This window comes from Acipenser ruthenus, chromosome 38 (genome assembly GCF_902713425.1).
Source record: "Acipenser ruthenus chromosome 38, fAciRut3.2 maternal haplotype, whole genome shotgun sequence".
Lineage (NCBI taxonomy): Eukaryota > Metazoa > Chordata > Actinopteri > Acipenseriformes > Acipenseridae > Acipenser > Acipenser ruthenus.
In genome coordinates, this window is record NC_081226.1 from 10,296,786 (window position 1) to 10,312,144 (window position 15,359).

General features: G+C 46.7%; 1 protein-coding gene across 1 annotated transcript; it reads right to left on the bottom strand.

Annotated features, from left to right (window-relative positions):
- LOC117434195 (apolipoprotein L3-like) lies at positions 1–11,394 on the bottom strand. The gene is made up of 5 exons (XM_034056818.3): positions 11,204–11,394; positions 6,324–6,457; positions 4,048–4,776; positions 2,975–3,082; positions 1–1,011 (listed from the first exon to the last, which is right to left on the bottom strand). The coding sequence occupies exons 2-5, from the start codon at positions 6,452–6,454 to the stop codon at positions 756–758; spliced, it is 1,224 nt and encodes a 407-aa protein (XP_033912709.3). The 5' UTR covers positions 6,455–6,457; positions 11,204–11,394; the 3' UTR covers positions 1–755.
- Positions 11,395–15,359: the final 3,965 nt, after the last annotated feature.

A 15,359-nucleotide genomic window follows, 5' to 3' on the forward strand; every position in this document is an offset into this window, starting at 1 on the left:
GAGGAGTTTGAAGTTTTGTTTTATTAAAAGCTATATTATTTTAGCACCAATATTACAGTATATGTTTATCTGTTACAAAACTATATTATAGTTGATATATTATTTTTTTTTCTCTTACAAACCAGGAGGTATACAAAATATTACAGCTGGAGTTAAACACTTGTGCTAAGCTTTGTACTTTCATCTAGAACGCATTTCATGTCAGCCTGCAGCTAGGGTACAACATGAACTTGAATTCGAGGTTATAATGCTCCACTCTTAAACAGTGCCCATACATATTGTATAGTCATATTCATTTTACAGCAACAGCCAACTTTGTGTTAGTTACCACAGTCTTATTGCTGACTCTTCATCCACTACTCCTCTGGGGTCAGACTCTTGTCTTGATAACTGTTTCTCAACTTCTCCTTTGTGCTCTCCTGTGTGCTTCGTTCAAGATAAATACTAATCAAATGTATGATGTAATTTATTCCATTGCATAAAGTCAGAAAATAAGAGGGTGAAATATTAATACTAAACCAATACTTATAATATGATTAATACTAATACAGATACTAAGACTCTATTGCATAGCAGTTTCACCCACTCCAGGTTTTATTAGGAGTGTGATTAGCCACAGTGTGTTTAGGTAACAAGCTCAGTTGTCTTTTATTAAACTCCTAGTAAAACCAGGAATGGATCAAACTGCTATGCAATGGGAGTCTTGGGAGAACTTGTGACCTGGGGAATGTGCTTAGCTGGCAGAACTGGCTAATTCACTGTATCTGCCGTGACAGCTGTACAGTCAAACACAGCATCAACACCAGCAGAAGCAGCATTAACACAATGGCTCCTACAGCAATTGGGTCTTCAGTGGACAGTATAGCCAATGCTGCCAAAGCACTCAAGCCCAATGCAGCCCCTGCTTTAGCAGTAATCCTGACTGGAAAAGCAGCCTCAGCAATCGCTGGAAGTTCACTGGTTTCCTTTTCCATGGTCCTCTTCCTTTCAGGGTCCAGCTCCACAGTCAAACTAAAAGAAAGGATTTCAGTTCATTCATTTTTAAGTGTACTGGTTAAAGTTAACATATTCATTAAATTACTTAAGTGGGAGAGTTAGTAGGCTCCTTAATAGTACTCTCATTTCCAAAGGGGCCAAGCATATATATATATATATATATATATATATATATATATATATATATATATATAGTGCTGAGAAAGTTTGTGAACCACTTAGGATTTTCATATATTTCACATATGTCAAACCTAAAATGTTATTAGATCTTAATCTAAGTCCTAATAATAGATAAAGATAACCTGATTAAACAAATGTCACAAAAACATGATACTTTTTCAACATTTATTCATCCACAAATGATTCAAACATTCAATATCCATGTGTGAAAAAGTATGTGAACCTTTAGATTCAGTAACTGGTGGCACCCCCTTGAGCAGCAATGACTTCAGCTAAGCGTTTCCTGTAACTGTTGGTCAGTCTCTCAAATCGGCTTTGAGGAATTTTGGCCCATTCATCCTTACAGAACTGCTTCAACTCGGTGACATTTGAGGGCTTCCTTGCATGGACAGCTCGCTTCAGGTCCTGCCACAACATTTCGATGGGGTTTAGGTCCGGACTTTGACTAGGCCATTCTAAAACGGGGAAATTCTTCTTCTGCAGCCATTCTTTTGTAGATCTGCTTGTATGTTTAGGATCATTGTCTTGCTGCATGACCCACTTTCGGTTCAGCTTCAGCTCACGGACGGATGGCCTGACATTCTCCTCTAGAATCTTCTGATACAATGCAGAATTCATGGTTGTGTCAATGATGGCAAGCCGTCGAGGTCCTGAGGCAGCAAAGCAGCCCCAAACCATCACACTCCCACCACAATGCTTGACGGTTGGGATGAGGTTCTTCTGTTCGAACGCAGTGTTTGGTTTTTGCCAAACATAACGTTTCTCATTGAGGCCAAAAAGTTCTACCTTTGACTCGTCTGTCCAGAGAACATTGTTCCAGAAGTCTTGTGGATCATCTATGTGCTCTTTGGCGAACTTCAGATGGGCAGCAATGTTCTTTTTAGAGAGCAGTGGTTTCCTCCTGGCTATCCTTCCATGAACACCATTCTTGTTCAGTCTTTTTCTGATAGTTGAGTCATGAACACTCACATTAGCCAAGGCGAGAGTGGCCTGCAGATCCTTGGATGTTACTCTGGGGTTCTTTGGGACTTCCTTGATGATTGTCTGGTTTGTTCGTGGAGAGATTTTGGTAGGATGACCGCTCCTGGGTAGAGTGACTGTGGTCTTGAACTTGCTCCATTTGAAGACTATCTGTCTGACAGTGGATTGGTGGATCCCCAAATCCTTAGAAATTGTTTTGTAACCCTTTCTAGACTGATGAGCATCAAAAACTGTTTTTCTGAGGTCCTCAGAGATTTATTTTGATCGTGGCATGACGTGTTTCCACACACCTGTACGGTGAAGACCAAACTCACCACTGAAGATCTACCTAATTATTTAAACACCTGATTCTAATGATCCCCTTAATTGAGCTGATAAAACCAGGGGTTCACTTACTTTTCACATACCCTGAATCTTAATTACTCATTGTTTGTCTAATTCATACATCATTTTGTTTCAAAAGACATGGAATTGGTTAATATAACCCCTATTGGATATTTAAGAAAAGACTCAAGAAGGCTATCGTGGTAAAACTATGGAATTTAATTCTCATTGGGGTTCACAAACTTTTTCTCGGCACTGTATATATATATAAGTTAACTTCATTATAACGGACCCTTCTAATAACAAATGCTAGTTTTCAACGATCCCAATAGCAAGAACCGATTTTTTCAATGCAAATTAGCCCTATTAGAACGATCACGTACAGGATCGACCTGAATGCAACAACCTCAGTACTGTCTGACACTGACATTATGCATACACCCATTGGTCTGCATTGCCTTCTTAACCTCCTGGTCTCTCTGAGTAGGATTACCTGCTGCCCTGTGGCTCCTCCAGCTCTTCAGTCAGATCAGTTAAATCACATTCAGAACTGTGTCTCCTTCTTCTCACAGTCCTGTCCAAGTCTGCTTCCCGCAGATCACTATGGCAGTAAAACAATTCAACAACCATACATGAATTCAGTACTAGCATGAGCACTGCAGCTTACGATACGTGTGATACTGTTCTATTATGTATGATATGTGTTTCCAATATGAACTAGTTCCATAAATACTTATCTGAGGACTAGATTCTCAGAGCTCCAAATTATCATTAGTAAAAACTACAGCTATGGCCAAAAGACTTCATCACCTGGAATTTTAAGTTTGATACAGAATTTAATTTTGAATCAGTATTTCATGTTAAATTTCGAATGTCACATTTTTTAATTGTTCACAGGTTTTCGTTGAGTACATGATATATAGCGGTGTGTAATTCAATATGTTAATGTAACATTATTCAGCAGGTTTCAAACTGACTTTACGATGCAAATGGAGTGAATTCTATCGGGTGATGCAAGTAAGCAAGTAGTACATATTTTGTAGATTTCCATATATGATTGCAATCTATATGCTTCAAACACATTTTTATGAGTAATTGTGTTTGCTATTTAAATGGCTGCATGTTTAAATATTGAACACATGCATTACTTTTTTTAATGAAGCAATATTGTGCATATAGTGAGGGACAGAAGCAGTAGCTGTGTATAGGCAGTGTTCTTGTCTTATCAGCCCGTTATACACTGCTTAGAGAGGCACTACATGTTAAACAAGTCTTGCTTTGCTGCTCCTGCTCTGCCCTGGACTTGCCTGACCTCAGCACCACGTTACTGGATCCTTAGCTAATGCACTATCCTTGCACGATTATGTCATTGTAGATATAACTTGCTGTCATCCTAACCTGTTGCCTCCTAGTTCATATTGTATTCTAGCAGTATTTGCACTGACTGTAAACTACACTGTATTTAAATATTACGCTTGCATTGTGACACTTTACTGCCCTGCAACACCTGTAAGTCGTCTCGGATAAAGGCGTCTGCCAAATATATAAAAAATACCAGCAGCTCACCTGAGCTTCTTCATATCTGAACAGACGTCCTCCAGTTCGGCTAGATCTGCCTCTGTGGTTTCCACCAGTTTGCGAATCTCTTTCGCCCTTTCGCTCTTACATCCTTTATGAATGTCAATGGAGTTTTTCGCAATCTCGTAGACATCCAAAGCCACAAATACTCCAGCAACGACCCCTCCTGCTATCCTCGCCCCTTTAGAGAGCGACACTCGGACTACTCTGGAAAGTGCGCTTGCAGCACTGGCACCCTTAGCTCCTAGCTGACCAGTGGCTTTTAAAATGTGCTCGAAACCAGTTTCATCCCATTTGGAAACGGTCTGGCAGGCTTTACCCACTGACTTATCAAGCTCGCTCATTGCAGACTCAACATCTTCCAGGATTTCTGCTACTTTTTTGTTTTCGCCTCCATCGATGACAGCCTTGGTTATTTCTGTGCCCACAGTGGTGGCTCCTCCTAGCAGACCAACTCCAAGCCCAACGCCAGCCAGTAGAGTGGAGGCTCCAAATGTAAAAGGAGCCAGTGCGAACCCTGCAATGGTCATAACCCCCCCGGCTGCACTAACACAGCTCCCTGTAGTCTTAGCGATGGCAGAATTCCTGTTAACTTCATCCAGCCCGTCAGCTATTTCATGGAGGTGTTTGAGGTGTCTTTCAATCTCCGGCTTCTTTTCACTGAACAGCTGGATAAACTGTTCAATGATCTCACTGCTGAGATCTTCAGCCTCTGTGCTGTAAAGAAATGAACCAATGTTAGAATGGTTAGCACAGCTGGGATGAGAGTTTAATGATGATTCTGCTAGCTTACCACCACATAACAAGTTAGAAAAGTCATATTCTTTATAGAGACAAATAAATGAATAATGCCAGCTCATTTACTTTTACTAAGAATACACCCTGCTTGCATTGATACAAGTGTCCCACAGTAAAAAAACAGCATAGTGCAATAAAATACAATGGACACTTGGTAAATGCAGGGAAGCACTGTAAAGTACAGAGAGGTCTGGTAAAGCATCGGGAAGCATTGTAAAGCACAGAGAGGTCTGGTAAAGCATCGGGAAGCATTGTAAAGCACAGAGAGGTCTGGTAAAGCATAGGGAAGCATTGTAAAGCACAGAGAGGTCTGGTAAAGCATAGGCAAGCATTGTAAAGCACAGAGAGGTCTGGTAAAGCATAGGGAAGCACTGTAAAGCACAGAGAGGTCTGGTAAAGCATAGTGAAGCATTGTAAAGCACAGAGAGGTCTGGTAAAGCATAGGGAAGCATTGTAAAGCACAGAGAGGTATGGTAAAGCATAGGGAAGCATTGTAAAGCACAGAGAGGTCTGGTAAAGCAGAGGGAAGCATTGTAAAGCACAGAGAGGTCTGGTAAAGCAGAGGGAAGCATTGTAAAGCACAGAGAGGTCTGGTAAAGCAGAGGGAAGCATTGTAAAGCACAGAGAGGTATGGTAAAGCACAGGGAAGCATTGTAAAGCACAGAGAGGTCTGGTAAAGCATAGGGAAGCAGTGTAAAGCACAGAGAGGTCTGGTAAAGCATAGGGAAGCACTGTAAAGCACAGAGAGGTCTGGTAAAGCATAGTGAAGCATTGTAAAGCACAGAGAGGTCTGGTAAAGCATAGGGAAGCATTGTAAAGCACAGAGAGGTCTGGTAAAGCAGAGGGAAGCATTGTAAAGCACAGAGAGGTCTGGTAAAGCAGAGGGAAGCATTGTAAAGCACAGAGAGGTCTGGTAAAGCAGAGGGAAGCATTGTAAAGCACAGAGAGGTCTGGTAAAGCAGAGGGAAGCATTGTAAAGCACAGAGAGGTCTGGTAAAGCAGAGGGAAGCATTGTAAAGCACAGAGAGGTCTGGTAAAGCAGAGGGAAGCATTGTAAAGCACAGAGAGGTATGGTAAAGCACAGGGAAGCATTGTAAAGCACAGAGAGGTATGGTAAAGCATAGGGAAGCATTGTAAAGCACAGAGAGGTATGGTAAAGCACAGGGAAGCATTGTAAAGCACAGAGAGGTCTGGTAAAGCACAGGGAAGCATTGTAAAGCACAGAGAGGTATGGTAAAGCACAGGGAAGCATTGTAAAGCACAGAGACGTACGAGAAAGTATATGGCACATCGTGGTAAACTATGGTAAATGCATAGTACAGTATAACCAGAGGAAAAGCATGGGGGGAGACTGTAAAAATACTGTGCAGATTTAGCGTGGGAATCATTTTATAAGACCTTGAAGTGGGACAGAGTCATATCTTGGTGTTCCTGGATAGACACTCGCCCCCTGTTTAAAAGCTTACCTGCTGTCCTCTGATTCGAGCAGCTCTTTACTCGTTTTAGTGCATTCATATTCAGTGCTGTTTCTTCCTCCTCCACTCCTCCTGTCCATGTCTGTACCCTGCAGCTTGCTCTTCTCAGCTTGCTGTCCCATTCTCTACAGCAGCAAAGCAACCAGTCACTTATTAGCTATTGAAATTCATAGACATGTTGGTTCATGGCGACTCAGTGTATAATTTATACAGTCCACTACTCTCAATGTTATTGATGTTTGTTTTTGGACACTTTGTGATGTAATTTCAATAAAAAAAGGTTTATTTGCAAATGATGATGATTATTATTATTATTATTATTATTATTATTATTATTATTATTATTATGGGGTGTAGTGCTGGCAGGGGGGGGGGTCTGACCGGTCCAGGGGTGTAGTGCTGGGGGGGTCTGACCGGTCCAGGGGTGTAGTGCTGGGGGGGTGTGACCGGTCCAGTGGTGTAGTGCTGGGGGGGTGTGACCGGTCCAGGGGTGTAGTGCTGGGGGGGTCTGACCGGTCCAGGGGTGTAGTGCTGGAGGGTCTGACCGGTCCAGGGGTGTAGCGCTGGGGGGGTGTGACCGGTCCAGGGGTGTAGTGCTGGGGGGGTGTGACCGGTCCAGTGGTGTAGTGCTGGGGGGGTGTGACCGGTCCAGGGGTGTAGTGCTGGGGGGGTCTGACCAGTCCAGGGGTGTAGTGCTGGAGGGTCTGACCGGTCCAGGGGTGTAGCGCTGGGGGGGGGTGACCGGTCCAGGGGTGTAGCGCTGGGGGGGGTGTGACCGGTCCAGGGGTGTATTGCTGGGGGGGGGTGTGACCGGTCCAGGGGTGTAGTGCTGGGGGGGTGTGACCGGTCCAGGGGTGTAGCGCTGGGGGGGGTGTGACCGGTCCAGGGGTGTAGCGCTGGGGGTGTGTGACCGGTCCAGGGGTGTAGTGCTGGGGGGTCTGACCGGTCCAGGGGTGTAGTGCTGGGGGGTCTGACCGGTCCAGGGGTGTAGCGCTGGGGGGGGGGTCTGACCGGTCCAGGGGTGTAGCGCTGGGGGGGTGGGACCGGTCCAGGGGTGTAGTGCTGGGGGGGGGTCTGACCGGTCCAGGGGTGTAGCGCTGGGGGGGGTGTGACCGGTCCAGGGGTGTAGTGCTGGGGGCGTCTGACCGGTCCAGGGGTTTAGTGCTGGGGGGGTCTGACCGGTCCAGGGGTGTAGTGCTGGGGGGTCTGACCGGTCCAGGGGTTTAGTGCTGGGGGGGTCTGACCGGTCCAGGGATGTAGTGCTGGGGGGGGTGTGACCGGTCCAGGGGTGTAGTGCTGGGGGGGTGTGACCGGTCCAGTGGTGTAGTGCTGGGGGGGTGTGACCGGTCCAGGGGTGTAGTGCTGGGGGGGTCTGACCGGTCCAGGGGTGTAGTGCTGGAGGGTCTGACCGGTCCAGGGGTGTAGCGCTGGGGGGGTGTGACCGGTCCAGGGGTGTAGTGCTGGGGGGGTGTGACCGGTCCAGTGGTGTAGTGCTGGGGGGGTGTGACCGGTCCAGGGGTGTAGTGCTGGGGGGGTCTGACCAGTCCAGGGGTGTAGTGCTGGAGGGTCTGACCGGTCCAGGGGTGTAGCGCTGGGGGGGTGTGACCGGTCCAGGGGTGTAGTGCTGGGGGCGTCTGACCGGTCCAGGGGTTTAGTGCTGGGGGGGTCTGACCGGTCCAGGGGTGTAGTGCTGGGGGGTCTGACCGGTCCAGGGGTTTAGTGCTGGGGGGGTCTGACCGGTCCAGGGATGTAGTGCTGGGGGGGGTGTGACCGGTCCAGGGGTGTAGTGCTGGGGGGGTGTGACCGGTCCAGTGGTGTAGTGCTGGGGGGGTGTGACCGGTCCAGGGGTGTAGTGCTGGGGGGGTCTGACCGGTCCAGGGGTGTAGTGCTGGAGGGTCTGACCGGTCCAGGGGTGTAGCGCTGGGGGGGTGTGACCGGTCCAGGGGTGTAGTGCTGGGGGGGTGTGACCGGTCCAGTGGTGTAGTGCTGGGGGGGTGTGACCGGTCCAGGGGTGTAGTGCTGGGGGGGTCTGACCAGTCCAGGGGTGTAGTGCTGGAGGGTCTGACCGGTCCAGGGGTGTAGCGCTGGGGGGGGGTGACCGGTCCAGGGGTGTAGCGCTGGGGGGGGTGTGACCGGTCCAGGGGTGTAGTGCTGGGGGGGGGTGTGACCGGTCCAGGGGTGTAGTGCTGGAGGGTCTGACCGGTCCAGGGGTGTAGCGCTGGGGGGGTCTGACCGGTCCAGGGGTGTAGCGCTGGGGGGGTGTGACCGGTCCAGGGGTGTAGTGCTGGGGGGGGGTCTGACCGGTCCAGGGGTGTAGCGCTGGGGGGGTGGGACCGGTCCAGGGGTGTAGTGCTGGGGGGGGGTCTGACCGGTCCAGGGGTGTAGCGCTGGGGGGGTGTGACTGGTCCAGGGGTGTAGTGCTGGGGGGGGGTCTGACCGGTCCAGGGGTGTAGCGCTGGGGGGGTGGGACCGGTCCAGGGGTGTAGTGCTGGGGGGGTCTGACCGGTCCAGGGGTTTAGTGCTGGGGGGGTCTGACCGGTCCAGGGGTGTAGTGCTGGGGGGTCTGACCGGTCCAGGGATGTAGTGCTGGGGGGGGTGTGACCGGTCCAGGGGTTTAGTGCTGGGGGGGTCTGACCGGTCCAGGGGTGTAGTGCTGGGGGGTGTGACCGGTCCAGGGGTGTAGCGCTGGGGGGGTCTGACCGGTCCAGGGGTTTAGTGCTGGGGGGGTCTGACCGGTCCAGGGGTGTAGTGCTGGGGGGGGGGTGTGACCGGTCCAGGGGTGTAGTGCTGGGGGGGTCTGACCGGTCCAGGGGTTTAGTGCTGGGGGGGTCTGACCGGTCCAGGGGTGTAGTGCTGGGGGGGTGTGACCGGTCCAGGGGTGTAGTGCTGGGGGGGTGTGACCGGTCCAGGGGTGTAGTGCTGGCGGGGGGGGTCTGACCGGTCCAGGGGTGTAGTGCTGGGGGGGTCTGACCGGTCCAGGGGTGTAGTGCTGGGGGGATCTGACCAGTCCAGGGGTGTAGTGCTGGGGGGGTCTGACCGGTCCAGGGGTGTAGTGCTGGGGGGGTGTGACCGGTCCAGGGGTGTAGTGCTGGGGGGGTGTGACCGGTCCAGGGGTGTAGTGCTGGGGGGTCTGACCGGTCCAGGGGTGTAGTGCTGGGGGGGGTCTGACCGGTCCAGGGGTGTAGTGCTGGGGGGGTCTGACCGGTCCAGGGGTGTAGTGCTGGGGGGGTTTGACCGGTCCAGGGGTGTAGTGCTGGGGGGGGGTCTGACCGGTCCAGGGGTGTAGTGCTGGGGGGGTTTGACCGGTCCAGGGGTGTAGTGCTGGGGGGGGTGTGACCGGTCCAGGGGTGTAGTGCTGGTGGGGGGGGGGTGTGACCGGTCCAGGGGTGTAGTGCTGGGGGGTCTGACCGGTCCAGGGGTGTAGTGCTGGGGGGTTTGACCGGTCCAGGGGTGTAGTGCTGGGGGGGGTGTGACCGGTCCAGGGGTGTAGTGCTGGTGGGGGGGGGTGTGACCGGTCCAGGGGTGTAGTGCTGGGGGGTCTGACCGGTCCAGGGGTGTAGTGCTGGGGGGGTCTGACCGGTCCAGGGCTGTAGTGCTGGGGGGTCACGGGGGAGCGCCCCACTTCTCTTGGGCAGGGAGAGCACCGCTTCTGAACTTCACGTGTAGAATATTGAACTGTTTTGCTCCTATTAATATATGGAGATATACATGCGTATATCTCATACAAATAAGCAAAGAATACAATAAATTAAGAAACCCTGAGAGAGAAATAATTCTGAAAAGTTTGAATAGAGCGTGCCTGGTCTGGAACAACAGGTGTGAATAATGTAGAGAGGTGAAGGGAACCTGTATCAGCGCTGTGCGGAGGTGTCAGCGTTTTACAATCAGATGTAATAACTGGAACAGTGCTTATTTTTAGACCATATATAAGAAATAATGTAGATAAAATAATCTGAACATGTATTTAAAAGATAAAACTCAATCGCAACAAGCAAATAAAGCGCACCTGTGGCCTTCCACATCTTATTTTGCAAACGTTTGCACTTCTGACAGTGAGAAGAGTTGATTCTGGACCAAACCATTCAATATACGAGAAGGGGGAGCGGGGGAGTGTTACGCATAGAATTAATAATAATATGACGGCGTTTTAATCGTGTGTGTATTAGTGTATGAAACTGATTGTGGAAATATGTACAGTATTTGTGTATGTGCTTATCTTTAATAGAAATAGCTGTAAGTCTAGTTGTTTTACAAGAATACCTCAATACCGGATTGTCTGAATTTGTAATCAATTGGTACACTTGTTAACCCTTTCTAAGATACTCTTGATAAAACTGCGGTTCTGTTGAGTGTATGTGGAAACAGGGACTGCAGGCGGCGTGGTAGCTTCAACATATAGCACTACACACTGGACCGGTCCCTAAATACTCTTTCCCTTCGGATTTCTGTGCCATATCGACGGCCAGAGAAGCGCATGAGCGGCATGGAGATGTCCTAAAACAGGATCTGCGATGGAAATTGCTACTTGCGACGTCGCAGCCCTGCGAAAGTTTTATGAAAACCCAAATTTTAATCTGCGAGGTGCCTGCGACAGCGATTCAGTGAAACCCGCTTTTATGAAACAGGATTCAAAAGCCAAGCTCTAAAAACAAAACGCGTATTTATTTTTGACCGGTCTTTTTCTTTAACATTTACGCAAAAGTTTATTTTGTAACTTGGCGTCTAATACAGTAACAAGCCGTGTCTCACTCGTACGACACGTTAGTGCTAAAACAACATGTTCTGAAACATGCCGTTAGGTTTGGTTGAGTATGACCACGATTTACTATATAAGCAACTTTATTATCAGATTACAAAAGAGGTTTTTTTACCGTTTGCGTCGGTGAAAGGTGTCCTCGCCTCCGTTTCTGCTGTGTCCTCTGACACGAACTGAAAGTGAATGTAAGATGTAGTTTCTGTGACCGTGGGCGTGGTGTTGCTGAGCCACGGTGTTATAATGTAGAGGCATGTGGTCATCATCGGTGATCAAAAAATAAAGCCGGTCTCCTCGCACGCCCGATGTGCTAATCACAGCACGACAGGACCAGCTTGAAAGGCTTGGCTAGTGGCATTGCCAAGATAAAACACAATTAATAAAACTAGACATGGCCCAGGAAGTTACACAGAAAAGTAATTAATAAACACCTAATCAGAATTATTATACAAGTAATCCAGAAGTGTCTTCATTGATCTTTGTGTGTAATAAGAGAGTAGTGGAGCGTGTTCATTTTAATGGGCGCTGGGATATCGTATCTCAGGACAGCTCCAATGCAGAAATCACCTCCTGTTCATTTTAATCCATTTTTATTTTATATATAGCGCCTTTGACGATTAGTCACCCCAAAGTGCTTTACATAGAACATTGATCAATGTTAGAAAGCAGCAATAAAGCAGTGATATAGAGTGAAATTATATATATATTATCAGCAGAAGAGTTAAGTTGTTTTTTAAGTAGTGTTTCAGTGCTGTACAGACAAAAAAAAAGACAATAAATAAACTGTATTGTAAACAAATAAGTACACAAAGTGAAATGTTTTGGGGATCAAAACTAAAGCGTGGATAAAGAATGCATTGTGTAAATGATAACTGTTAAATAAGGGAAACTAAAAAGTCAATGAGTACTGTTTAAAAAAAACGGTTACTATGGTGCAAAGACAATACATGGGGGCATTAGGACCATGAGGAAACTACTGGAGTCAGGGGTGACTCCAGCTCAAATGAATTATTTGATTTAATGAGTTGTTAATTGTTTTAACGACGTCATTGATTACCACTTTAAAAAGCTCTGCGTGTTTGGAAAACCTCCCCGGTCACGGAAGCGTCCAGACCGACCACAAACCTGCCTTTAGTTCCAAAAAAATATATTATGAAGAGCGACTACAGCAGCGATAAAGCACCGAACAAATTACACAAGATCCTTGAGGTAATTTTTATTCAGATAACAGATCTAAACATGCAAGAACAAGGTCACCAAGAAAATCACACAGATACAGTAACAAGCGTTGGTTTATTGTAAGCTTCCAATAGCAACGCCTGCTTTAAAACGGTACTGATATAATAAGACAAATCCATTAACAGGTAGCAAGATTTCAAGCAGCCAAACAAGGTTCATATGATTTACATCATGTATTAAAATTGCAAATGCAACAACGCTGCTACCCAGTAATACAGTGGAGATACACATTCAAAGACACGATAAAACTGTCAATTAAAACAATACCACGGTACAGAAGTACAAATACCCACACCACACACACACAATGTCCGTGCAGGGAAGGGAACACGCAGAGAGCGAGAGAGAAACCAGCATCGCAATACAGCCTATTCTGTGCACTTCTTAAACTCTATCGACTACCAAATTGGCAAAAAAAACTTGATCCGTTCGCGCTCATTATTCCACACCGGCATACCATCAGCCCGATACTTATTGTCGGGATGCTTCATTTACTGGTCCGTTTCCGTCTCTCTCACTCATCTCTCCTACACAGTCCTAAAAGGTATTGACAATATCGACCCACAAGACTTTTTCAACCTGAAAAAAAGAAACAAGGCCCAGGGATCACAAATGGAGATTAGATAAAGGGGCATTCAGAACAGAAAATCGGATGCACTTTTTTACACAGAGAATTGTGAGGGCCTGGAACCAATCTGGAACCAACTCCCCAGTAATGTTGATGTGGGCAGCAGTGTGGAGTAGTGGTTAGGGATCTGGACTCTTGACCGGAGGGTTGTGGGTTCAATCCCCAGTGGGGGACACTGCTGTTGTACCCTTGAGCAAGGTACTTTACCTAGATTGCTCCAGTAAAAACCCAACTGTAAAAATGGGTAATTGTATGTAAAATAATGTGATATCTGTATAATGTGAAATCATGTATAATGTGATATCTTGTAACAATTGTAAGTCGCCCTGGATAAGGGTGTCTGCTAAGAAATAAATAATAATAATAATAATAATAATAATAATAATAATAAGCTGACACCCTGGGATCCTTCAAGAAGCTGATTGATGAGATTCTGGGATCAATAAGCTACGAACAACCAAACGAGCAAGATGGGCTGAACGGGGCCTGCTCTCGTTTGTAAACTTTCTTATGGTCCCCGATCCAAACACTGAGTTCCCACTCCTGCACAGGCATACAACCCCCAGGACGGCCATCCCGTTTATAAAAACCATGTGCTATTTATATTCAGGTGCGTAAATTGATTAATAATTCAATTACTAGGTACTCAACAGGCCAAACACAGGGAAGCGGGCGGAGAAGCCAACATAACGTGATACAAATCAATTATCAAAAAGTGTCAGACAACACAAAGCGTGCACTAATCAAATCATAAAATACATTTTATAAAAATAACAACATGCCAGTGTAAAATAAATCTGAACAGGGCATTGCTGACCCCGTTCATGTTTCTGAGTGTTTGTCGAGGGAGAACGTGGGGAGTTGGTTTGGCGGCTGGGAGAGTGAACGGAGAAGATGATCTGTTATTGATTCACTGATAAACGAACGCAATGAAGCAGGTACTGGGATTGGGATTGCCTCGTATTCAAATAGTACAGTGAAGGGGAGCGGCGTGTTTGAGACACAGCTGGAGTGCACTGCACTAAAATAGAGTCCTGCATTGATGTGTTAGCAGGGCAGCAGTGTGGAGTAGTGGTTAGGGCTCTAGACTCTTGACCGGATGGTTGTGGGTTCAATCCCCAGTGGGGGACACTGCTGCTGTACCCTTGAGCAAGGTACTTTACCTAGATTGCTCCAGTAAAAACCCAACTGTATAAATGGGGAATTGTATGTAAAAAAAATAATGTAATTGTATGTAAAAATCATGTGATATCTTGTAACAATTGTAAGTCACCCTGGATAAGGGTGTCTGCTAAGAAATAAATAATAAGGATAAACAGGGCGTCAGTGGGAGGAGGAAATAAAACAGAAAAAAATAATGTTTTAATGTGCTATTAAATATCATATAATAATAATAATAATAATAATAATAATAATGGATGTGTTAGGTCAATTGCAACGACCGGGGTGTGAATCACTGCTCTAGAGGGCAGCCGCAGTTACTTTGGGTTCGTTGCAATTGAGACACATTTTAATACACAGCTGGGCACTGTCTGGAGCTGCTTGGTTCATTGCGATTGGTATTAACTTGCGTACTAGTTTAGTACCGTCCTCCGTACTAACGCACACAGGAAAAAATGATCATGCACACTCCCTATTGCAGCTTGCACACTGAGTGCGTAATTGTCGTAGGACGGCGATGCGTCGATTTTGGAATCGAAACAAGTTCTATTTGATTCAATTTGACGTGCGTTAAAAATCGCATTGACCAATGAAAAACGACTGGGAAGACACGTGGGTTCTGCAGTACTCTGAACAAGATGGGAACATCTGCTTGTGTGTGCAGCCAAATAAAAATTACTGTATGATGAATCCAACAAGATTACAAATACTTTGAAAAGAAAACATATGGGAAGCCATTGCCGCGGACTTGTGCATGAATGATATGTATTATAAAACACGAAATTATGAACTGATAGCATACATAAACACGTGGATGTTGTGCAGGTTATTGCAAGCATATACTTTTTATTTCAATTGTAGTCGAGGAAGTAAAGAAACAATGGCCTAACCTGCGAGACGCAGATAAGAGAAAGAAGCGTGACAGGGCAAGAGCGGTCAGGGCTGAGCAGTCAGGAAAGAGGGATGGGAAGTACTTCCGGCAGCTCATTGCTAGCTTCCCAACTTTTAGTATTTATTACAGGAGCAAATGCTTACAAATTAAATATTGGTCATATGGTTTCTGATGCTATGACAACTGTGTTGTGTTATACAATTTGTAACGTCAGAAAGTGGTATATTGTCGGTATGCATACCAAAACGTGACCCATGTAACATCAGGAAATGGTATGTTGTCATATTTTGGTATGTGTAACAAATTGAGATCTGGTGGCTGTTATACCTCTTTATAGCTGCATACCAATTTATC

Coding starts and splice junctions, on each gene's coding strand:
- LOC117434195 (XM_034056818.3), bottom strand. CDS start 6,454: ATGGGACAGCAAGCTGAGAAGAGCAAGCTGCAGGGTACAGACATGGAC. Junction 4,777..6,323: donor CTCGAATCAGAGGACAGCAG/GTAAGCTTTTAA, acceptor ATTTCTTTACAG/CACAGAGGCTGAAGATCTCA. Junction 1,012..2,974: donor GAGGAGCCACAGGGCAGCAG/GTAATCCTACTC, acceptor CCTTTCTTTTAG/TTTGACTGTGGAGCTGGACC.